We start from the raw sequence: 26,450 nt of genomic DNA on the forward strand, positions 1-26,450 counted from the left end.
TATAACCCAAAATAAATTTAATTTGTATACTAATGTAAATATTTTGACTACTTTATATTTTGTTATCATTAAACCTTGGAAGGTTGCTTTTTTATTATTTCATTTGGTTCATTATTTTATTTTTTTGTGATATGTCAGATTCTCCATTTTATTTTAACTTGAACCAGCGAACATTTTACTTCGGAGAAGAGGTCGGTTTTTCATTCACGAAACACTCTCACTCCAACACCATCAAAATACCTTCCTTGGTCTCATTTGACTGAATCCCATTTAATTAAAAGCGTTTACTCCTAAACAATGTCCTGGACAAAAAATATTATTCGATAAAATATGTACAGAATTTAATATGGCCTAATTTAGTATAAGTTGATATTGCTGAAAAATGCATGATTGTCATGTTATTTAAAAAAAGAATATTAATTTATTTGAGTTATTTTTAAATTACGTGGAAAATTAGTGGTCACAAAGTTGAAATTCCTGTTAAGCCCTTAGAACATTAATGAATGAATTTCCAGTATTTCTCCAAAACTTTCTGTCTAGATCCCTTTCTTGTCCCTAATTTACTGGGCTACTAGTCCTATTTTCAACAAGTACGTTTTGGTTTTTGTTTAGTGAACCAACTACTCTTTTTGAAACTTTTTAATTATTATTTTAAATTTCGGTTTTGGTATTAAAATTCTAATAACGATATATTTGATAAAATTATTGATATATTTAAAAAAACAATTAAAATATCGATGTTATTGCAACATCCCTGATAATCTTTGTACATAGATTTTTAAAAGTAAACCAAAGGAAGCTAGGTAATTCTGGTAGTTACTATATGTGTTTCATTTATCAGTTTTTAACTTTAAATTAATGAATAATATAAATCTTTGGTTGTTGGTAGGTTACCTCATTACAGAAGATGATGACGATTTTGGTGTTTTTGGAGAAGAGGGTGAGGAAGTAGAAGAAGAGGAAGATGAAGAAGAAGAGGAAGAAGAAGGCGTTGAAGAAGAACAAGGTTATTTTTCTCTTATTCCAATAACTTTGAATATGTTTCAAAAGATAATAGCATAGCACAACTTTCAATTTAAAGATTTAGCTGTTTAAGTCGATAGTTAATTGATACTTTTTAAAAAAATTCATTTAAACCTATAGTTGTATTCAAAATAACATTTAAAGAAAACAAAAACTGCTTTTATATTTATGGAACAGTTAGGAGTGTGATCAAAATAAAACAGGAGGTGTAGTATAATTTATTGCTTAAGTGGCTTAGGGCAGTTTTAGAATTCATTTTTGAAATTTTATTTCTGAAACAAGACTTTTTTTTATTCAGTTATGAAATATGTGTTTTTCTATTATTGTTTCACCTTCACTACTTAACATTTTTTTTATTCTCTTATCCTGCCTTCAGGAGTGATGTTTATCCCTGAAACATCTAAGATAAAAATAAATGAATTATGCATTATTGTGTTTTAACTTCTGACCAGCTTGCTAGATTTGAGGGGGGGGGAATTGATATTATTTCTACATTTATTCTTGATCAGTGTGAAATGTATCAGTCACTCAAACCACACATATTTATACTATTGCATCCATATTTCAGTACAGAAATTCATGAACTAGTTTCTTCACACTCCTAGTTATTGAAAAATTATTACAACTTTGTTACGAAATTTTTACTAAACTATGATTTTGTTACCAAACATTTTTCCTGTGTTTACAGTAATGGAGAATCTAAAAAGTAAAATGAAACAGAACGGTTTACCTTCCAAACGAAAGACTGAACAACCTGCTAATGCTAATCAGAAGAAAAAGCCTAAAGTAGATCTTCCAGAACAACCAGGTAATAATTTCTTTTTGTTAATTTAATTCAATGAATGAAAGTCTTTGCTTCCAATATTTTCTGTAACCACTATTTTATATTTCTGGAAGCTTCTCATTGGATCACTAATGGAATATTTTAAATATGCCTCTCATTTTTTTTTGTTACTGACTAAAGCACTTGTTTTTAATCTGTACTATTCTTAAAAAAAAAAATTACAGATTTCTATTGATGCAATGTGGGTATATTTATTTACATTCAAGAAATTCTTATGTAATTTTATTGTCTGTTAAGCTTAAAAAATAAATAAATAAACTTATTGAAAATACTTATATCTGGCCTTAAAAAAGATGGTTCCAACTCTCCAAAAAAATGAAAATTTTAAAATATTTCTCGAGAAAATGAAATGTCTGCTGTTGCCGAATTTTTTAAAAATTAAAATTTGGTTTTAATTGGATTTACTATTGATGAAGTTACCTGTTTGTACTGTTTAACATATGTTGTTGGTAAAATATTTGTAGTGTCTTATGATTTCTTGATACTTGAGCTAGGGCTTTAGAATTTTGCACGTCCAAATATTTAAATTCTGATGATAAAATTTTTTAGCTTAGCCTCTTTCATTCTGGATATACAACATGCTTTTCAATAATTTCATTTGATGATACTATTATAATAACTGGGAATTACAAGTCAACATTCCAGGTTCAAAGAATCATGAATTTACCCTGGAAAACTACGCATTGCATGTTCTTATGTAGGAAAACTGAGGAATTTGTTTGTATATGGACCAATTGAAATCATTAAAAATATTGTATGTTAATGAGCTTAGCAATCGACTTATAATTGAACCCTCATATGCCATAAGGAACCAACCAATATTTTTATGTTTAGCAAGAATTTTCATTTTGTAACATATATTCATGGCACAGCATTCCTCTATATCACTTTTAGATATAGATGGAGCCTTGAGTTTTGTTGTTAAATGAGATAAATAAAAACAAAATATTTTGTTGCCAATGTTTAATTTTAACTAAATACAATAATTTATATCAAACATTATATAGTGTTCATTTAATCTCAATGGATTTTCTAACTGAACTGTAGGAAAGCATTGTCTGTTCAGCTAGTTAAAATTTAAAAACATTATTTGTAATAGAAAAATGGGTTATTAAATTGTCTCAAATTTTTTACTTTCCTAAGGAGAGTATTGCAATTTTGTTAAATTTCCAAAGTACTGTCTTCAACAAATCTGAATACATAGAAAGCAATTTTAGTCATTAGAGTGGACAGACTTAGTTGCTTTTTTTTTTTTTTCAGCCCATTAAAGGGTCTTAAACTACAAGATTTGTTGTAACCAGGGTATTCCAATGTGTTTTAGAACCAATGTTATCCACAAAATTTTTTTTTTTTTTTTTTTAATCAAACTGTTTTATCACAACCCTTCTAAGATAATGCAATATCTGTCTTTATCAATGTAAAAGAAGATACTATTCTCTTTTGAGAACTCAAACGAGCCTGATAATGTTTTGTTAATGTTATGTGTAAATATCTTGTTTTATATATTGCTAACTTTTTTTTTTAGAGTCTGATGGTTCTGATGAGGATGAAGATGATGAAGACGATGACGAAGAGGAAGAAATCGAAGATGAGTCTCTAGATGAGGAAGCAGAGAGTAAGTTTTACTAGTTATTTAAACAAAATTGTTTTCAGCTTTTAGATTTCATCTAACAACAGCTATCCCTGCAATTGTAGTTTAAACATGATGTTAAGAGGCTGTTTTATTTGCATGATCATGTTTATTTTATATCTTTACTTAAACCAGTATCATTCCTTGAATATTGGGGGGGGGGGTTAATAGTCAGTAATAAGTTACTTTATTGCTAATGTAAAATTTTATAGTATTAACAAATTTAAATTTAATGTGGTGGTAGTAGCTTGTAACCGGGGCATTAGTGCTGCTAATGGAACCAATAACATTCATAAAGCTAAACTTGCACCTGAATAAGAAACCAGAATGTGAAAGTTTTGTGCTACTAAAAAACTAACAGAAACCAGTGGAAGCCTGGTATATCCACGTGTCACGACTTATGAACATGAATGATCCCTAGCCAATTATTAATCAATTATATCTACTGGCTAATAGATGTCACTACACCTCTAACACAACATGCCCTCTCTTTAGCTTTTGATTCAGAAGTAGTGGGTGTTGTATCTGTCAAAATGAATTAATTATGTGCTGAGAAGTTTGCCTCTAAAACAAATGTAAAATAACGAAATTAATAATTTGTAATAAATAAAAATGGGTTCAAAATAGATAAACAAGGGAAATAAAAATGTTGGCAATAATTTCCACAGTGGCAAACCCATTTCACACAATCGCTTTCCTATGTGTTGGGCTATTCAGCTGTTCTAAAGCTGACTGGGGTTCTACGAATGCATTTTATTTATTTATTCATATATTTATATTTGTATTATGTATATCTATCGGTTCCTGATGGGAACCGACTGAAAATGTATACAATATATTTAATTCAAGGACTTGATACCATAGACCCCCTTGCCATGGCATGCTAGATGTAAATATTTGTAATTAATCATTGGAGTTCTTCTCCAACGTATCGTGTTTATCAATTGATACATGCATTATTATGCATATCTTTTTTATAACGATTAAACATTATAAGAATCATAATTCTTTCATGTCAAATTTTTTTTATAAAAAAAAAAAAAAAAAAAAAAAAATGCAAAAAGAAATTAATTCCAGATTACGCTACTATTATGAGGTGGTATGCAGGGATTCTTATAAACTAAAGTATTGGTTGCATTGGTTTATACTTTCAATTTTATACAAGAGAGTTAGAATAATCTTTTGAGAGAGAATGGTAGATCTATTTTCTTAAAGTTTAATTATTATATTACAAATTGAGAAATACCAGTTGAGGTCTTTGTTATTCATATTGACTCAATGTTTATTAATTCTATAATTGCCATTCAAAATAGAACTTAAAGGTCTTACTTATTTTGATGCGTCTGTCAGCTTGGGCAATAGCGACGGTCGTTCTTCGCTCTGTGCTGCAGGCCTGTCAGTGGATCTTCGTTGTCTCCCTGCTGGTCAGTGTCTGTCTCTATCCTCCCGAACTCTGGACTCTCAGCTGACTGTCCTGATTGTCTGTCGCTCTGACTATTTTTCTATGGCTGTCCCTCTTCCTCTCATTCATCCCCGCTTCAAATCCTTGCCTTCTCATTGGCCAAATTCAGCTTTCACCCCCTTTTATCTTGGGTCCCGAGGAGGGGCCTAAGATCATTACCCTAGGTCAGGTCAGCCCCTTTAAGTCATTACCCTTAGGGTTTCTTGATCTCTGGCTGCTTCTCTTTGATCCTGATCCTAAGCAATTAGCTCTTCATGTCGTGGAGATAAGGGGTGTTCATGGTCTACACAGATGGTCTCCTTATTGCCTAGGTTCTTGAACCAGGGTAGGCTCTCCTTTTTGTTCCCAGCTTGTATCCTAGGTTCTTGACTTAGGTCATTGCCTCTGGTGGCTTTCTTGGGGACAAACCTATTAACAGGTACGATAAGCCGCCAAAGAATTACATGTTTCCTTACATTTAATTTCCATTTTCTCTTATTCCAGCTGGTCTTTCCCAATACATATCATCTTTGTTTATGCCAAATTTTGGTCGAAAGCATTCTCAATCTTCCTTTCACACCTATATAAAGTTATCCTATATCTCTTATATAAAACATGGTGGGAGGTGCGGTAGTCAAAAACTGGTGTATACAAATGAAATAACTGCCACTGTTTCTGTGTATACTTTCTGTAATCTGAGTTGTGTTTTGGTTAAGGTGATGAGGAGAGTGAAGAAAACGAAGAGGTATCTGAAACTGAAATCGAAAAACCTCAACCACAGCCACAGCAGCAGAAAAAGAATAAGGATGTTACAAGTAAAAAACAAAAGAAACAACAGCAAACACAGCAGAGCCCTGGACAACAAGGAAAACAAAAACAACAGGCAAATGTAACAATTTTTTTTTATTTTTATCAATTTCTTTATAAATCAGAAAAGTTTTCATGTTGTGTTTTGTTTTATATTATTGATTAACTGAATATGTTTCTTTCATGGCTTGACAGAATTACATAACTCAGGTAGGGTGTTCAAAGTTATTTTGGAAATAATTTAAAATCTAAGATTTTATTTATTTTGTTATAGAAACACTAAATTTATTTAGTGATTGACACATTTATCTACTGAATTAAATAATCGAAATACACTGTTTAAGTGCATATCTATACATCATGAAAATGAATTAATCCTCTTTTTGGTCAGTAGACAAGTGGATTCTTTTAGTTCAAAATTGAAAAGATGCTTGTTTTTTCAGAATTACAAATTTTGATTCTGTAACGGTTATTTCTCGATCTTAGGGATTTAATTAACTGTGCCTATTATCAATCTCCTCGCCCACACAATTCTTATCCTCAATGGTTTCCAAGGTATTCTTTATCATTTCTAGACTCTTTATAGACTGCGCATTTAGAAATGATGGGTCGTTTAATCTTCTCTTTATGGCTGGTTCAACTAATATTTTACTTTAGTCAGTAGAAACAAATAATGTGTAAGTACCCTTGTTTCTACTATGGATGAATGTTTTCTTAAAAAAAAAAAAAAAAATAAATAAATGCATTTACTGCTGCTATATCAAGCCAGTTCATAAACAAAACCATTGACGATTTCCTGGTTAGTCTTTTAATAGTATATTTGCTTACCATTTTGTCAAGTTTGTCTACTGCTTCCTTTGTTATGCACTTACAGATTTTTACATTATGCTTTGTAACTGTCATACATAACTGAAACATTCATGCTATACTTCGCCAGTTTAGATTTCATATAAACTCTAAACAGTGTTTCCTCTAAATGGAACTAGCTGTTCATCTATGGTTACATGAAATCCTGCATTATAATATTTTTTGCAGTTGACGTGAAAAGGTTAGTCACTTCTCTAATCAGAGCTAGGTTAGTTATCCCTTTTCACTTTCACTTGTCTAGTATACATGTCATAAAATCCAAGATGAGCTGAAATGTGGGAAAACTGTGTTCTGGACAAGGTTGCTCCACATGCAAAATAAGATAATCTGAATAGCTTATCTTTGTAACAGATTCTTAGTTGCTTCCAATGGCCCCACTGCATACAAAAGGCCCTACATAGGTATAATTTCCGTTTCGTTCACATGAACCCATTCCTGTTTATCCCCTGCCTCTCAAGTTGCATTTTTCTATTTCTAGGACTGCCTTCTGATTAATATGATTCACAAACTAGGTAGATAATTTAAGGTTATATTAGCTCACCACAAACAGTTACGGCGAATCTAAATAACTCCATGGAAACCCATGTTGAGCGAATACCTTGTCTACCTATTTCTGGAGGGATACTAACAGTGTTTTTATTTAGAAAAAAGGAACATTGTAATGTGGTGTTCCTGTAAATTTAATGGAAACTTACTTTTAGTTTGAGATAGTTTGGTGAAAAAATTATTGATTGACTTGAAAATAAGGGTTTTTCTTTCATATTCATCACTAGAAAAAGAGCTTGTGGAGTCTGAAGAGACGAGACCCCTCTGATATTATGATGGTTTAATAAAATGTTTTGAGTCATGCAAAGACATTGATCAAAAATCCAAAATTCGTGAATTGGTAATGTCGTGTTACATCTGGAGTGACCTGAGACTGGTGCCAAATCTTAAATTAAAAAAAAATTGTAGTGAATGGGACGTGTAGGTAGAGTGAGGGATGGACTAAATTTTTTTTTGTTCTATTTTGGTATTTTACTTATCTTAAACAATTGAGGAAGGAGGAGGAGATTAAATTTTGTACCTATAAAATTAAAGTGCTGTAAGGAAAAGACTTAAGGTAAACATCATCAAAATCATCAGAGCCATTTTCTAGCTAATGACTTGAAAAAAAAAAAAATGGATCCATTTTGGTGCTACACTGTACTACAAAATATTGTTTTTAAATCATTTTGTCAAACAAAAAAATTTATTGGAAATTGGCAGATACCAAATACAAATTCTGAGGATCATCCTGGGATGAGTAGTGACTGATGTTAAATCTTTTTAAAAAAATCGGCCTAGTAGTTTAGGAGAAAAGTAAGCAGACAAATTTTTTGTTTTATTTGATTTTCAGATGTTTATTTTGAAATGTAGACCCTCAAATGAGCTTGTGTAAAAGTGAGCTTTATGTAAAATATACCGACTGAAAAAGGATTGGTCAAAGGAGAATTTAGAAGGCTACACAATGCTGAATTGAGGGAACTGCATTGGAAAAGTTTAATTCAGGTTATAGTATTGTGGTGAATAAGATATGTAAGGTTATGGGACTTAATAATGAAGGGATCTATGAAGTGATAATAAACTCTGAACAGGAAACCTAAATGGGAAGATTCTGTTTAGTCTGATTTGAGTTTGGAGGGAGTCACTGGATGAATATATGTAGATAACAATTGGTGGTATTGACATTCTAAATTTATTATTATTAGGAGCTATTTTTTTTTTTTCTCGAGTGATTCGGCCATTTCTGTGATTCAGGGCTCCGTACTTATTTAAAACGAACGACCTATTGAATCGTTCTTTTTATTGATGGTACATGAACAGCGCTCCGGTACTTCTCTTTAGAAAAAATACGATAGTTGTACGGAGTGTGCGTAGTACTGCTTTTTCTCTCCAGAAACCTGTATATGCTAAGCTTGCTACGTAGTCAGAAGTGATTATTGGAACAGACTTTTAATTACTTATATGGCCACTAACGTCTTACATGCGTAAAATAACCGTTCCTTAACGATCGAGTAAAAGTCTTTTACAAACTACTTTTATCTGTACGGAGCTTCTAGAGGGTTTTCCTTTTCGTAAAACCTGCACTGCGCATACTCGGTATATCCGTTTCTGAACTTGATCGGTTATATCGATGTTAACCGATCTATTGCTTTTAGAAAGATTATTGTATCGAATAAGAATATCGATATTGTCATTACGTATTGGGTGCGAAGTCGATACCGCAGAGATATCGAAACGCCTCCTATCAAATAAACGGTACGGAAATGTCCCGAAACCTCCGGAAGGTTATCATCCCTACACTTCTATTTCTAGAAATCGTGTACTACTTCAATATTATGAGAATGGTTCAATGTGTCGTTTTATATATGTTCTGCACTGGAGGATTAAATGAATTATTTGGAAGAAGTTGATTAAATCGTTATAAAAAATTGAAAACATTAAAATGAACATTCAAATTTTTTAAATCAGAAAATCGTTTCGAAGTATTAGGTTGAAGATATTCTGTTTTAACTTTGGTTAATGTGGCCCCAATGGAAAATATTTCTTTAGGCTTCATTTCTGTTCTTCGTCAATATCGCACAGTGGCCTGTCATTATTCTTTGAGGAATGTAAATATTTATTGTTTTCTTATTGGAAGTGCATAATTATGGTAAAATTTAATTTACTAATTATTTATTCTTATTTTCAATATCAGGGACCCCAGCAGAGCCCAGGTCAACAAAAAAAGAAGCAAGGTAATGAAGAAAAAACTTCAGAAGTTACAGTTCCTACAAAAAAAACTCTAGAAGGTGGTGTTGTTGTTAAAGAACTTAAAGTTGGAAATGGTCCTGTGTGTAAGCCAGGAAGGATGGTATGTTGATTTTTTATTGCTAATAATATTAATATATTAGCCCTTTTACCAACCTTCATGTATAGTATAGCACCACACATTTGTAGTTCTATTTAGTTGGTGTAATTTTTTATGATTATAAGATTAACCTTAACATTCTAAGGCAGAAACCTCTATTAAGGTTCTGTCATTGAATAAAAAAAATAAAACAATTTTTGAGTGTTAAAAGCTTCTCTCTAATCTTATACAACTGTTACAAGCAATGAAAATTATGAGTCAATCCTTGATCCTTATCAAAGGTTCTTATCGGGAAAAATAAAAATATGTTAATTTTATTTGTACATTATCAAGTTTTAAGTATTAAAAGATGATGGTATTTCAGAAAAAAATAATATTGAGAAATAATAAACCCCTTTGGAACTTAACTTGTATGGTTACTAGTTACTATTTTTAATTAGTTATAACCTTTTTTAACCTTATAAACTAGTTTTAATTATCACTTTTTTGATAGATATATATGATTTTAATACAACTCGATTTGAATGATATTGTTTAATTATATTATTACAAAAAATTTTTGAGACAAGGTAATATTTGCTAAATAAATCAATTTTATATCCAAATCCGTCTCAACACTTTATTTATTCATCAGTCCAACGTTTCGGCCTTTCTAGCCATCTTCAGGGACATCTTCAATACAAAAATCCTTCTCACATTAATTTATAATTTCTATTTCCAGGCTATTCTGCCCAGGTCATTTTCTTTATTTAAAGTTCAAACCTCTTTATTTAAAATTTAAAACCATTAACATTTATTTTTTCTATAAGATTATCAACAGTATAAAACACCACACCATATCCATAAATATGGTGTCTAGTTTAAACCCATACAAAATAAAATAAAATTGAAATTATTCAAATCTTGTGTTTCCATGGTCACATTTGATGGGATACTTATACTAAATAATGTGCAATCCATTGGAATAATTGTAAATATCTAAAAAGGGAGGATTATTAACGGCTCCTTATAATCTGTAAATCTGAACGTAGTAAACTACTAAATTCCACTAATCTCACTTTGAATTTCTGAAATAATAAAACTGACATTTCCTATACAAGAGGCAGGTTTTCGGGAAAGGATAAAATCAACAAGTGGAAGGAAATAGACTCAGGAGAAGGAGCGGCACTCTCAAAGGATGAAGGAGGTGTGGGCTCGAAGGAAGATGATCAAAGTTGATTTATTGTGCCCTCTTAAAGGGTAATTCGGGGGGGGGGAGGGGAAACAGACATTTAATATAAAGAGACCCAATATGTATGCTAATAAAGCATTTAAACAGTATATGATTTCAGAGTCGATGTTTTAATGTATACTAGGACCTTAATTGTATTGTAGTTTTGAAGTTCCCTCTATTCATATTAATCAGAATATTTTTTAGTATATTCATTGTTGTATCTTTAATATCTCTAATTTTTGTAGGTATCAGTTTATTATGTGGGTCGGCTGAAATCGAATAACAAAGTTTTCGATCAGACAACACAAGGAGCAGGTTTCAAATTCAGGGTTGGAAGGGGTGAAGTAATAAAGGGATGGGATGTTGGTCTGTCTGGCATGAAAGTTGGTGGAAAGCGACTCATTACCTGCCCACCTAATATGGCGTAAGTTTGAACAAATATTGTTTCATATCATTTACCTTATACGTAATATTTATTCATGTATTTTTAACATTTATTTATTTACAGTTATGGACAGAAAGGATCTCCTCCAACAATACCAGGGAATAGCACATTGATGTTTGAAGTAGAACTAAAGGCTGTAAATTAAATTGTTTTACTAAGGATTGCTTTTGAGAAATCTTCAGTGTAAAAGCATCTTGGTAATGATGTTTCTGTAAAGGTGCAAACAAACCATGTATAATTGTTGAAAATATGATTTCATCCTAACAATATTATTTTAAAATAAAAATTCAACCTTTTTATAAATCTGTCCTATGATGTTATAATATCTATGTATAAGTTGTAAATTTCTATCTCTTAACATGGTCAACACATTCTTTTTTAATTATAAAAGTTATGTTTTTTTAAAGAGATTTGATTTTTATTACCCGTATTATTTTTCTGTTAATTGTATGTTTTATAATATCTTCCCAGTAGGAGAATTGGAATGAAATGAGAAGGAGAGGCTTTATATCTTATTATTCTAATGGAACATTAGTGTTTGAATTCCTCTGGTGTAGTTTAGATACTGTGATTTCCAAAAAATACTAAACCTAGATTTAATTCAGAACATATTTCTGAAAGTTTGTTTTTCCTTATATTCCGTACCCTTCCACTCCTAATCTGTTGTTATTTTACTAGAGCTGCTTGCACATTTTCCTGGTTTTGTGGTATTAAGTTTGATAACATAACACATATTGTGATGAATTTGAAACAAATCTATTCACTATATTAGAATTATGATGGAGTATTTAACAGAGCAATGAATTTTATATTTCACTAAGAAGATGGCAAAATATTAACTTACTATTGTAAGGGTGTGTGTAGCATGGATTTAATACTTCCTGAGATAATGATAACTATTAACAAAAATAAAACTAATACATAAATTATAAGAACAGGTTTTTATACTATCCACATTTTTGAAAAAGATTAAAAAGAAAAAGAATCTATGTTGAAACAAATACAGCATTTTTATAGTAAGTTCAAGCCTGAAATGATTTCCCCTTTATCACTATTAGATGGTAATAATCATTTCAGTGTATCTCGTATATCTCAACAAAGTGTCATTAACTTAACCTGATAAACGCTCTACATACAATTCAACTAAAAAATATATATACCTGATACCCATCAGGTCCAAAATTGTATACTTAGCTGACCTGTGCATATAATTCACGTGATATATTGATTAGTGCCTAAATGGTAATATGAAGTGGAAATAAGTGCAAGTATATATTAACGCAAAAAGTAAAAAATATTAGTCTTATAAAAAATTCACTCTCTGATACACTTTCTTATCTTTGTAAATAGTGGAAGTGGTAGGCGAATGAAACTTCAGATAGGTTAACATTTTGAAATGATAGGTAAATCTTAAAAAATATGGCTTAATGGTTAGTTTGCATTAAGTATTCTGGAAGGAAGATGAGGTGTAAAAAAAAAAAAATCAAGCTTATAATAACCCTGTAAGATCCCACCAGGCTGATTAGGTACCAAATAAAAAAGTCAAGACTAGAACAAGCGCTTAACTGTATATCCTATATCCTTTATGTACGCCAAATAAATAGGGTAGGAAGGATAAGTTATTAACATATTCTGGGCAGAGTGAGAAGGTCAAGATACATTCCATGGCCCTCCCACTGATTAAATTTCATCATACAGGCAAGTTCCATTTCTGGTCGTAGAATGCTAACGTGACATATTAACACTCTCCTAAGAACTGCCTCAGTAAAGTAAAGGTGTTAAAATAAATAATGAAATACTACTACTTTATATGTTATTTGAAATAAACTTTATTAATGAATAACTGACAGCCCAAAAGGCTATTCTTAAAATAAGATCATAAAATTATTTATTTAAAATAACTTAAAACTGCATTACAAGGTAATGTGGAAATGATTAAGTAAAATAATACTATCAGTAATAACTCCATGGTTTTTCATTCAATATTACAGATTCAACCTAAATACTCTCAAGTATGCAACAATAACAAATAAAAATGACAAGTTATCTTTATAAAGAGTAAAAAATCTTTTTAATTTTTCATATAGAAAATGAAAACCTATAATTTCGAAGTTGGTTTTCTCTTATTAGGTTACTATTGTTTCTAAACACTGTATTAATAGTAAAAAAATAGGGACTAGTTCTGAAGTACTACAACATAGCAGGTGGGTGTGTACTCACAGATATACTACCTTTGTCGGTTACAGCATGATCCCATAAAATGATTTGTATCAATGTGAACTTAACTGAAAAGGATGTGTTGGGGTTTTTTGTCTCTGGAGGGGTCAGATGTCAACTGCTCCGATTTAACTAAAGAAGTAACAATAATAATGCAGGTGATAACCCACAATTAATCCTTGTGTATAAATGAGTAAACACCCACTCACCATGATGTAGACCAATAGATCAGTGATCAAATATACTTTTAAGCATATTAATATATGCTTAAATGTATATTTATGATATTAATAATATAATTATGATTAATTAAAGATTGAAATTAACTTTGTTCTTATATTTCCATATAATCTAAATAATAGGGCCTAAATAATACTACTGAATACAAATTGATGACAAAATTGTCATCTGAAATTCTTTATACAATAAAAAAATTTACACCATTCAATAATGAATTAAAATAATAAACACATTCTCATACGGTGTACAGTTGAAAATTGTGATGTTTAGTCTAATGAATTTAAAGCAAGGATTATAGTATGGTGTAATCAGAAAAAAACAATCTGATTATTAAGAATTACCTGATGTAATCACAATGTAATAAAATATGTTTAGCTTCTAGAGAAATTACATTAATTAATTCATAACAATTATAAGGACTAATTACAATATTACAACCAATAAAAGGTTATTTAACTCTGTACTGCCACACAATTACTCTACTAAGTAATAGATACAAATTCATCCCAAGTTCAGTCAGTACACATTATATTTAACATCATTCAGAATTCAATCCTTAATGAAAAAACTTACTTTATTGAAACAAATTACAAGAACTCAACACTGTTTATATGAGTTCATTAAAGTAAGGTCTTTGAAATGTTCTGGAACTTATCACACTTTACATTCTCTAAGAAAGATTTTAGCCTTGCTGGGGACTAGTGCCATGTATAAAAATATGTTTTCAAATGAAAATTTAATGATTATTGATTAATCTTGTTTCAATTCAGCAGGCTTACATTCAGTTTGACCAGTTTTGTTCTTATTAACACAAGGGCACATGAGTGCAGAGGGACAATAATTTTCATCTTTAACTTCCTTTCCTTGCTCATCCTTCTTTGGTGGTGGATTCCACAACATCAGAACATAAGGTTGAATAAATCTCCAAAGGAAAAGGAGGAAAGGAATCATAAAACATGGAACGCACACCATTTTAGTTTTCTGAAAACAAATTAGACAAAATTAAATGAACACCTAAACATAGAGAAAACGATGAGAATGCGGAGAAAAACTTTGTTCAAAATCAACGATAATAAAATTACTGTTTAGCTAAAGAGAAACTAAATACATAATGAATGAAAAATTTACTTACAATGAAGGACACAAAATCAAAGGCTAACAGTTAGGAGTTTACAATGTCAAACCACAAAAACAAGACTTTTCAATAGTGATAAGCAAAATCGAATTAATTTTTACAGCTAAACACATCGATACTATTAGATTGCACCGATGTCACACCGATTAAAAAGATAGAAGTTGGAAAATTTCTGTAACTTAAGTGATTTGTTATCATATGTACTGAGAGAAAACGAACTTACAATTTTAAAAGAGGTCAGATATATGAAGAATTAATTAAGCAGCTGGTAACTTATTTGATATTACTGAATTATGATGTACTCAAAGAAGGGTAATTATAAGGAATATTTTACATGAATTGCGTGTCGTAGTCATTATTGGATTCGAAAAAGTTTTTCACTTTATGTTTATTGCATCTATCAATAACCGATAAAAAAAAAAACACATATTCCAAAACAATTTTGATGTAATTTTTATTACCACATGACTTAATCTCGTTAAAAAGCCACCATCTGATATTTATTTGTTTCAGCAAATATGTTCTCGGCTCGGTACATAGTTAAATACTGTGTTTCTTAGCTGCCTACTTTGTTTAATATTTACTGCTAGATGGTTAAACATTCTGAATGGTATTAAGACTCGTCAATATAGACGGATTGGAAGGTACCATTATTTCTGAAAGTTTTTTATCAGCTTATTTCCTAAGTAGACAATTATACAATGTCTGGGGAGGGGGGGGGGAGAGGTATAGTATGTTATCTGCAAAGTGCCATAAATGAAGTAGCCATTCAAACATGTTTGTTAGATAAACTATAATTTTTAAAAAACTGACGTAGCTCCACAGACTTAAGGGGAGGGGCGTACTTGTCTTTCTTTTTTTGGCTTATTATTAATAAATAAACTATTTATTTATTGGCGCTAATGTCAGATAAGAGGGGTTTCTCCTGTCTCTAGCAAACATCCACCATCTTCTAATGCTAATCTTTTTATAAGTTTTCTCCACTTCGTCCAGCCTCTTTATGCCTGGTATTCCTCTACCACGTCTTCCATAAATAAATAAATCTAACCTAACGTTAAAGTTTGGAGCATTACGTTTCAAGACACATATTCCTTGGACAACTCGTCACTACAATCAGCTATTTAGTTTTAAAATGACGGCCGATTTGAAAATTCATACTATACATATCAGCCATTCATGAAGATAGAGTAAAAATGTTAAGTGTTTTGGAATCACTCATCCAAAGGATTAAAAGAGAAATAAGTATTTTCTCAATGCTTAATTTTATATTATATTAGCATATACATTTTCGGATTCAGTTTGTTATTTTTTACTCCTGCTTATTGTAACGTCTTGACAATGTGTAATTTATCCTTGAATCTCTAGTATTTGAATTATCGGTATAGTGCTGTACTAAATTTCAACTATTATTAATGTCAATGAATGCAATGCTTAACCACCAATCAGAACTTAAGAAAATACTGGGTTTATTATTAAGTATTTTTTAATTGTGAATAATTTTAATATCATATAACAAAGCTCAGAAGCATTGATACATAATAAAGAACAAATCGCTATAATAAAATAGTCAACTTGTTAGTTGTGTACATCATGTAGAATAACATTTTCGAGGCAACGCGATTTCACCTCTACTTTTGTTCTCTGTGTTCAGTGTTCACTGTTCCCTTCTATTAAACGTTGCACAGAAGCATGTGTAATTCAGAAATGGAAACCCGCTCCACTTCTAGACCTCGCCCGCTATGCATTAACCCCTATACTACAGATATCTTGTGTCTCAATGCGCGCTTGGCCTTATGGTTCCACCTCATTTAATCATCGTTTGAACTTAATAACGTGATGGTAGTTAAAATCAAATAACGCTTTTGCTAACTTTAGAAGGTTACATGCTGACCATAGTTGTTGATGTTCGTAATCGTGCTCCTCTGTTATCATTTACCGAACTTAAGGTAACCTTAATCTCGCTTTGTAGCTATTTCAATGATCAACGTATTGGAAAACTGTTATCCGGCCTCAAGATAGGCTCAAGATAATTTGAAATCATTTGTTTCCCAAAAAAATAAAATCGCTAGTCTAACCCAATACTAGTGAGTATGTCATTATGAAACAGCAGCAAATCCATAGGCTGCCCGTATTAACGCAATCCATTCTTTCGGTTATGAATAGTAATTTACTACATGAATTACCTACAGTCAGAGGTTTTAGTACCTCAGCCATCTATTGCCCACGTAAAGCTTCATTATCAGAGCCATCCTGTAACACTGAAATCTCTGCATTAATATATGAGATTCAAAACCTCAGGAGAAACCACCGCTCATCCTACTCCACTTCTAGATCTCGCCCGCCATCTCCGATTTGCCAAAATTCGAGTTTTGTTGGTACCTCACTTTAAGAAACAAGACGCGGAAATGTGTGGTCTTCATGTAATTATCATTCTCCAAATATGAACCACTGAGATCAGCGGCGATTTACTTCTCTCACGGAAAATGGTCGCCAAAATATAGCTCTTGATTTCACCCACAAAAAGAATTTCACCCACATTTTCAAGCAGCTTTATTTGCTTCAGAATTTTATAGTTCTCTTTATTCTTATAGCTGACTTACTTTGGTACCTCAGTTATTGATTTCTTATTAGCCTCAGTGTGAAAGTGTTCAGCATAGTTTTATTGATGGCTTCAGTATGACGTGATTCCACTGTTGAGGTATGTGTTAAATTCAGGTAATTTAAAATGTGTGGTGTACTAACATCAGAAGGCCTAAGCAATACCTATTCAATAAGGTTAGGCTAGATGGAAAGAAGGTGGATTGACAGGAGGATCGGACGAGGTAGAGGTCCATCTACAAACTATGAACGATAGGCGAGTTTCAAGGGTATACGCCTTAAATCATTGGTGGATGGAACTACACTCCATAAGGTATTCGTTTACGGTTGGGAGCAGGATTCCAAGTATAAAAGATATTCACTTTAGAACAACTACGGTTGCGTTAGATAGAAATAACAAAACAGTTTTCATTTACAAAATCGTGGTAGAACTATCTGATCCACTGACCTTCTCTATGGAGTTGGGTGAATTTATTTAGGATTGATTTTGATAGCTAAGTTTTGACTAGTAATTCCTCTAGGCGTGAAAAGCCCACCAAGACTCATTGAAGAGACAGCTTTGAGTGAATCAGAAAATTATTTTTTAGTCTTTATTTATTTCAACAATAAATTGTTGAACACAGCATATATTATATGTTTATTACACATACAAAGTATTTACAAGAAAGTAACACAAATTAAAATGTGACGATTGTATGTTGACCTAACCACACTAGGTCACGCCAGGTTAAATTGTAACAGTTCGTGGCTGCTATAAGATGTGTTGGCAGCTCCGAAGTAGTTATTTTATAACTGAGTTATTCTGTTTTAGGTTATTCTGGGAACAGCAGACTGTTACTTCACTATCCAGTACATTTTTCCCCAATAACACCAGCTATCCTATCAACAAATTGGTTCCAAAATTATGTGAAAATATTAGGACATTCCCCATCTCAACTCCGTATCCCTTTGTTCACGTAATAACACATACAACTAGCAGTCCCAATCTCCTTCATTGTATTTCAAACCCAGGAGCATAGGACCGGATAAATTTGCTGCAGGTAAGGCGGCATTTCACAATATGCTTGATGTAGGACTCTCTTGACCTTCAGTTAATGCATGGTCTTTCGCCACTTAATCCTCTTAGAAAAAAAAAATAGGTGACTTTTGCCATACAACGACCGATACACTAGGTGTGTATTGACTTTCGCAAAAGCGTTCTGGCTTCACTGAAACCACCATTTAGAAACGTCTATTTGAGTGTTAAATGGCCAGAAACAAGATTTCGAATCAGAAATTTTCACTTTTTAGCAGCCTTCTCCAGAATTAAGCTCGTCCATATACTGCCTACTCACAGTCCAACGGACTGATAGAATAATAGTTTAGAACTCTCAAGACGGCACTCACAGGCTAGTCAAGTTTTTGGGGCACATGACAATTACAGATTCTTCTGGTTAAACTACTAGCCCTTCGGAAACCCCTCTAAGAGTAATCTCAATGTCCCTACAGCCAATTAAATCAATTACACGGTGTTATTTGTAGTGTTTAATTTTGATTAAGCTATTTCCGATGAATGTTATGTACATACTTGTTGCTCTTGCATCATACCGTAATGATGACGATTGTTCTGAAATCAAGACGTTAGCAAATTTGTTCCGTAGTTTCATACGATAGAAATTGTACATTATACAGAAATTTTGGTCATCCATTATATTTTGTTATTACAGACTTTGTAAATAATAAAGAGATAGTGATCATCCATTATATGTTATTACGATAGACAATGTATGTTAAAAAGATCCATTGTATTTCATCTATTGTATGAAATTTTATTTTTATATAACAAAAAAAGCAGAATGAGCTCCTATGACTAATCTAACGCTCATAAATATTTCCATTTGTTTCGATTAATACCACCTAACTATAATTCTTATAGCAATGTTTATATTCTGTCATACTAGACTTGACGTGTTCTTTGCTTTGTACCTCTTTGTCAGATAATAGTTGTGGGAAGGTTTTGAAGTTGTTTGTAAATAACTCAACTAAGAAATATTTCATTACTATATTTTTGAAAATATTGGAGTGTTATTAAATTGAAGTCAATATGAAGCTGTACCCTCAAGGTACGAATCCAAATCCGACTGAATTAGGACCAGAATCTTCTGGTGGCAGAATGAAAGTAAATAAGTAGTATTTATTATAATTTATTTTTTTGGAAGATCAAAATTCGCTATTTAATATAGTATTATTTGGTTTATACTTCACATTATATGGTTTAAATATTCTTTTAGGGAGTATGTGTTGTAAAACCACTAGTATTTGGCAATGTTGCTAGGTATTTTGGCAAAAAAAGAGAGGAAGATGGGCATACACACCAGTGGACAGTATATGTCAAACCATATAATAATGAAGACATGTCAGCATACATTAAGAAGGTTACATTCAAACTTCATGAAAGCTATGCCAACCAGAATAGAGTTGTTTTGAAACCTCCCTATGAAATAACAGAAACTGGATGGGGAGAATTTGAAATAGTCATCAAGATTTATTTTCATGATTCTAATGAGAGACCAGTACATATTCATTATATAACAAAATATAATTTCTTTTTAAAATATTGTTTCCTGAGAAGTATCTTTAATTTGCCTTTTTCAGGTTACGCTATATCACATTTTGAAACTTTTTCAATCGGGACCTGAGGATGTGTTGAGCAAAAATGCTCTAGTTTCAGAGTTTTATGAAGAAATAGTATTCCAGGACCCAACTGCCTTTATGCATCACCTTTTGACCACAACACATCCTATAACATCTGGAGTTTGGAAGCATGAAACTGATTGTAAGTTGCTTAGTAAAACTTAAGAATACCTGCTCTGAACCTGCAACATAATAATCTGGTAAAATTAATAATTGACTGAATTTGGTTCTATAAATTTAGACATGTTTACAAAATTGGTGCCATTTTTCTGAAGTCCTCATTTTTGAGCTCAGTTCTTTATTAGCAGGCTGTCTATATCTGTTATTTATTATATAATTGAATAGCAGGTCAGGAGCAGGATCTACTTATTTTCTTTGTAGATATTGCTATTCTTAGATTTAATATGATAATTTATATTTTAAATATTGATTTTTTTATTTCTAGTGAAAATATAGTTTGATAGCACCAATTATTATCACAGCTCTATAATTATCTAACTAGGATTAGTTTTCCAGCCTTGTATGTGTTCATGTATTTGAGAATTTCACTACGACCCTGTATTATTACAGATTGGTTGACCTCTCTTCTTCGGTGCAAGAAAACAGATATATTTCATGTCCTAATGTATACAATGATAATATTATTAAAAATGGGGCTCCCTTAAACACAGGATGACCCCGAACCTCTGTACAGTTCGTGTAGAATTCTCACCCTGTTTAAGTTTACAGCTAATCAGTCTAAAATCGATTCTTTGCTGTTATCAATATTACTTTAAAACTGCTCTCTGGTGTGATAGTGGTTTACCATAGAGAGGAATGTGTAAATTAAATGCATTATGTGAGGAGAAACATTATTAGAATTGAGTACAACTTTTTTCTACCATGGGTACTTGAAGGTCTTAGTGAAATACTTGTCTTTGTATATAGATGCTTGTTCCGTTGAAACTCTGACTATAATATCTGGAGGTGAGGGGCCTCTGCGAGATGATTAGTTGTGAACAGATAGATAATTAAATAAATAAATTAAAACATAATTATAAGAAAGAAGAAATGAAGAGAAAAAAGAAAACAAAAAGGGGGTAAGGGAGAGGGGTGTGAGAAGAAAGGACTTAAGGAAGGATACTGTTGATAGGATTTCTGGTGCCCTTCCTGCCCTACTGAGTCAAATGCCTGTGTAGAGTCTAGTAAAATCATGACTGTGCGGTCAACCTGAGCAAGGTTCCTGTTGAGGTTGTTTGCTGCATCGCTTTGCAGCTTGGCTACATTGTGGTGGTAACTCACACCATGTGAAAACTCAGTTTGTTCTGGGGGGATGATGTTATGTGTGTTCCAGTGTTTGGAGATGTGGATAAGGATTAGCTTTTCATATATTTTAAGATGTGGTTGATGATACTGTAAATTTTTTTTTCTGGATCCCTCTAAAACAGAAAAACAAAACATGAATTAGTAAGTAAGATTACGCATTTGTTACAAAAATCGGATTAGATACAACCTTTAAAATACTGTGTCAGCAACATCGATGGGGTATTAATTCTACTAACGATACAAAGGCCAGCGGGAGGCACCGCCTGTTAGGACTTAGTTTTTTGTGATTTAGTATATTCTTTTTGGTAAACTTTATTTATTAAATCAATATATTTACATTTATAATACTGTTTATATATAACATTATTAAATTATTTACATTTTACTGAATAAATGAACAAAATAAATGGAGATAGTGCTCCAAGGTGAACCGAACTGAAACCCGTTGGTTTGGAGGGAAGCGATAACGGTTTCCGTGGCTGTAATAGATACAGTCTCGACCAGCAGGTAGCATATTGCTACAATCTCTTCCTCCACTGCCCCCTCTTCATTCGCCCTTGGGATGTTGGAAAAATATTGACATATCCATATTAAAATTAGAAAAATATCGACATATCAATATTGAAATTTAAATTTAACTATCAAAAACCGACAATCAAAAAAATAATAAACTAATAAAATTGTATTCAAAAAGTCTTGAAAGATGCCGGGTTCAGCAATACAAAAACCAACATAAATTTGTTGAAAGTGGAATATTTATGCTATCTACTGTGGCTGGTGGTTGCGTAACTGTCGTTTAAAGCCTTTAAACTGAAACTTTTTGTATTGTTTTGGTTTTCTTGGAATTGTTACATTGATATTTTAGTTTTCCAATTTGAAAGTTGATTTCTTGGGTTTATATTTTATGAGTATCAATTTAAATGTTGATATTTGGTAATATCTATTCTTATATAGATATTAGCATCTTTTTAAATTGATTTAATATTGTTTTCGATATTTGCTTTACATAAAAGTATCAGTGCCCGATATATAGAAATATCAGTATTTTGTTGCCTATATACAAAACTACTATTTTGATGTGTTTGAAAACTATTAGTTTATTACATATTTATATTTTTGTTCTATATTTATATCCCTAATACACCCAAAGATAAGACAGTAGAGAAAAAATCACCATTCTAATGATGGTCTTATGTCCTTGATCAGTTCTCTTTCCTCGAGGACAAATATAACTGATGAAAACCCTCTCCATGGAACATACCTCCTAAGGTGAGATGACCAAAGTTCAGCAAATCCCTTTTGGGAAAGAAAAAACTATCTCCACAGGGTTTCTCCCCCCATGGCATTTGCTGCTAAATCATAAAATCTGCCCCACTGGGTGTCAAGTTTTCTCAAGATTAGCTTTGAGACATATTGAAAACAATTTTGTATTTTAGAGCTAAACACAAATTAAATGCTTTAGAGGTGGTGAGATAAAAAGCCATCTATGTATCTATAGATTTAGTATGATATATTATATTTGACACATAGGTTTATATATTTGTTTGGAAAAGACCAGACTTGAGAGAACATTGTCAACTCATGTTGGCTTAATAAGCTACTTGAGTGATGATCTCTTCTGGGGCATGGTCGCTTATGGTGAGCTGCATTATGATGATAAAGGTTCTAGCTATATGGGTAGGTGTTCTTGATCAACATTCACCAATTGGCTAAGCTTAAGGTAGCCAAACTGGACTATACTTGAGCTCAGGTGGCTTGGAATCTTTTCGTATTATTATAATAAAAGTCAAAATAAGAGGCAGATGATATTGAGCAAGGGCTTTATTATATCGTTAGTTACAATACTACTCTTTTGTTTTATAGCTTATTGCTCTTATCTCTAATATAAATATTTAAAAAAAACTAAATTGTTAATAAAACTTGTTTATAAAAATCATGAGAACTCTTCTTCAACATCACTCACCTTATGTTTTAACTTTTATTCTGCAGTTTTTAATCTATTTTTCAGTAATGTACTTTATAGCTTAGAAGTTAAGAAAGTGCATATTCAAAATAATATTTATATTGTTTGTTGTGTATATCTTATATGTCCTCTTCAATATTAATATACTGAATATGTGTACAAAATTACTCTTACTATACCACAAAATATATTACTATACTATTACTCTTAGTTGTATTTTTTTATAACTATACTAAACTGAGCTTTGAATGAGTGCAAGTAATTTAAAGATTTATTTGCTTTAATTTCAGTTGAAGAAAAACGGATTAAGACTTTAGAAAGTATTATGAGTGGGAAGGCTGTGGTCCGTGAAAAAATTAATGATTTGAAAGAAAAATTAAAATTGGCCAAAGAAACTATTGCTAAATTTAAAGAAGAAATTGAAAATTCTAAAAGAAATTCGGCCAGTTTTAGTCCTTAATTCTTAATTTTTATCATTTTAAATTGTAAATTTTGATGTATATATACACCAATAATGTGACATTGTCATATGTATGCATTAAGGGAATATTGAGAAATATTTAATTTTAAAACTGATTTGTTTTGTAAATAAAGCATTGCTTACCTAAATTTTTTTATTTTTTGTAATGAGCGATTTCATTTATTAATTCTATAATTTAACATTTTTGCATTATTTAATGTATAATCCTCGGCTTACATTTTCGGTACTTTCCTTTCCATATTGCTTCAAACAGCTTGTGTTGCTTCCAACATTTCGTTTTACGATCACATCAGTACTTCCTAAACATCTGGAATAACACCAGAGTAACCAATGAATATTAAAGAATGAGCTGTAGGTCTAGTGTTTTATGGACTCCTAATGACTATATTTTGTAGATCAAGGGGAATTTTATTTTGATAATTTTAAGGAACATTTACTGATATTAATTGGAAAAAATATAGAATTCAAAATACATTTTTTTAGGGGGAAATTTATTGTTATTGACAAATTGTCCAGTTTATTGATAGTATAACTTTGAGGTCTCTATTGTCAAAAAATCAGAAAGAAAAAATCCTCCATTGATTTGGAGGAAGAAACTTTATACAAGGCTTCAATCGTGCAAGTAATGAGGAATGAAGTGACATGTCACTTTTTTTATGAACTTACTTAATTTTGTTTTTTAAGGGAAGACTATCAGAAATTATTCAAAAAGCTACTCTGTTATCATGAAAATGAGTCCAGGTTTTACTATTTTGAAATATCCAGACGTTTCTTATATGTCAGTAAATTATTTTTCATGTCCCCTATTTGTGTTAACCATAGAGATAAAATTTTGGGTATATAATATCATGATTTAACATTGATTTTATTTATTATTACACAATTTTCTATTAGCTTTAAATATCAACAAACATTTTCTTAAAGAATATTTTATTTATTTTTGTTTAAGAAAATAAATATAAAAATATATAATATCACATTGAGGAAGTTGGGTCTCTACATTAAATTCACAGTGGAAACCAGAAGACATTGTTCGGAACATCACTATTTGTTGCCACATTGTTTGGGTTGAATGCTTGCCTCAATTTGGTGGGCAGTGTTTCAGGTGCCATAGTTTTGTTTCGTTTCGGCGTCACCAGCTGGCCACCCCTGGATGTAGCCCTCCTGGGCGAACCACTAATTAGGGAGGTTTTTCCGCTACCACCTGCTTTCTTTATCTCAGGTAGTTTCATTTTTTCTTCCTGAGGAGGGCCCTGAGGAATAAAAGTAATATTTAATGAACCTTCATTGGTTAGCTTTTAATTATATTTAGTGTATATTTTTTCTTCCTATACATATTGATCTATTCTTTATGGCACAAAATGTTTAGTCAAAAATGAACTTGTGCAAAACATTGTTAAAAGTTTTAACTTTCTTAATTTGTATTCATTTACTAAAACATAGTGGCCTAAATAAATTCAAAATTAAATTATAAAAGATGTATTGATTTATCCCTGGAAACATTTAATCAACCTACTAATAACAAAAAATTATTAATCACATTTAAGAAATCTTGAATGTCAACTATGAATCTCTTCTTAAAGCTGGAAGAGTATTACAAATTGAATTACTGGAAGTGCACCTTGTTTCTTAGCTAATTAGGTTTCGAAAATAATATTAAGTAACATGAAATTTTAAAAATATGGATTATTTTATGTCAAGCTTTTGAGAAGGGATTCTTAGCTGTAAGAATTTCCTGTTTTCTCAAGTTGAATGCATCTATCTTTTCATTTTCTATTAATTAAAAGTCCACATAATTGCATGAAAATTATAATTAGATCATTACTCAATTTCTCTATCCCTAGGCATGTCTCTTATTAAAAGTTACTCATTTCAGTTAATTTTATGTAAAGTATTTATATACTTTAGTTTTATAGGGTGTGTGTGTTTTAATAACACTGAAGTATTTTTATTCATTCTCATTTCCCATATCTTATCATTTAACAATAGAAAGTATCTAATTAATTACTCTTAAATAGTATACCATTCCACTTTCTGTTATAAAACATATCATCCCCTACCTAGACCTAATAATATTAAAACTTCCCTTCTGATGTTATTAAAAAGTACTCCATTAACATTTTTGATTACTTAATAAAATATATCTGCAATAACACAGCAGGGTTAATGAATGATAATAATACCTGAACGAAAATTTCCGAAAATCAATGAATAGCATGAAGTTTATGCATAAAAATCCCGGAAATATGTTTCTTATTGGTTTAATTTTTTTTCTATAGTGAATCCGACCTTGAGAATAAATTTGAGTTTACATTCCATGGAAAATTCCAATAAATCCCACCAAATCACATTTGCCCTTCATCTTAAACCTTCGTCTTGCCCTACAGTATCTTTTAATAATACCCCACTTATTCCTATTGAACAGATCCGTTACTTAGGACTAAATCTGGACAAACGACTGACATGGAATCCTCATACAAGACTGAAAAGACAGGAAACTGCTCGTCGATTCCGACTTTTACAACATTTACTAGACAAACGGTCCAAACTTTCAATCCATTACAAAAGACTGATCTACATGACTATTATAAGGCCTATTTGGACATAAGGAGTTGAGCTATGGGGCTCCACTAAACCATTTAATTCCTCTCGAATCCAATCCTTATAGTCCAAAATCTTTCGTAAAATCCTTAATG

At 31.4% G+C, this 26,450-nt stretch overlaps 3 protein-coding genes and 1 long non-coding RNA gene across 7 annotated transcripts in view; 2 read left to right on the plus strand and 2 right to left on the minus strand.

Moving 5' to 3' along the window:
- The window catches only part of Fkbp39 (FK506-binding protein 39kD), an 18,305-nt gene extending 6,753 nt beyond the window's left edge, over window positions 1–11,552 (plus strand). Inside the window, exons 4-10 of the mRNA XM_014425970.3 lie at window positions 890–1,006; window positions 1,712–1,831; window positions 3,393–3,482; window positions 5,655–5,827; window positions 9,332–9,487; window positions 10,943–11,121; window positions 11,206–11,552. Coding sequence (XP_014281456.1) covers window positions 890–1,006; window positions 1,712–1,831; window positions 3,393–3,482; window positions 5,655–5,827; window positions 9,332–9,487; window positions 10,943–11,121; window positions 11,206–11,287 — 917 coding nt within the window. The 3' untranslated portion in view covers window positions 11,288–11,552. The remainder of the gene's footprint in view (window positions 1–889; window positions 1,007–1,711; window positions 1,832–3,392; window positions 3,483–5,654; window positions 5,828–9,331; window positions 9,488–10,942; window positions 11,122–11,205) is intronic.
- Window positions 11,553–14,110: 2,558 nt separating this feature from the next.
- Window positions 14,111–14,800, minus strand: LOC136795958 (uncharacterized). The gene is made up of 2 exons (XR_010843658.1): window positions 14,732–14,800; window positions 14,111–14,580 (listed from the first exon to the last, which is right to left on the minus strand). It is a non-coding gene; the product is annotated as an uncharacterized lncRNA (long non-coding RNA).
- A 4,512-nt stretch (window positions 14,801–19,312) lies between these two features.
- On the plus strand, window positions 19,313–24,480 carry Gas41 (YEATS domain-containing protein 4 Gas41). Its single transcript, XM_014425948.3, has 4 exons — window positions 19,313–19,490; window positions 19,603–19,884; window positions 19,967–20,147; window positions 23,564–24,480. The coding sequence occupies exons 1-4, from the start codon at window positions 19,416–19,418 to the stop codon at window positions 23,731–23,733; spliced, it is 708 nt and encodes a 235-aa protein (XP_014281434.1). The 5' UTR covers window positions 19,313–19,415; the 3' UTR covers window positions 23,734–24,480.
- Window positions 24,481–24,600: 120 nt separating this feature from the next.
- The window catches only part of LOC106684092 (uncharacterized), a 42,803-nt gene continuing 40,953 nt past the window's right edge, over window positions 24,601–26,450 (minus strand). For all 4 annotated transcript variants that reach the window (XM_014425963.3, XM_014425967.3, XM_014425966.3 and 1 more), the window contains exon 3: window positions 24,601–25,007. In XM_014425963.3, the coding sequence (XP_014281449.1) occupies window positions 24,762–25,007 (246 nt within the window). In that variant the 3' untranslated portion in view covers window positions 24,601–24,761. The remainder of the gene's footprint in view (window positions 25,008–26,450) is intronic.

This window comes from Halyomorpha halys, unplaced genomic scaffold (assembly GCF_000696795.3).
Source record: "Halyomorpha halys isolate HHAL.00 unplaced genomic scaffold, Hhal_1.1 Scaffold542.1, whole genome shotgun sequence".
In the NCBI taxonomy this organism is placed as follows: Eukaryota; Metazoa; Arthropoda; class Insecta; order Hemiptera; family Pentatomidae; genus Halyomorpha; species Halyomorpha halys.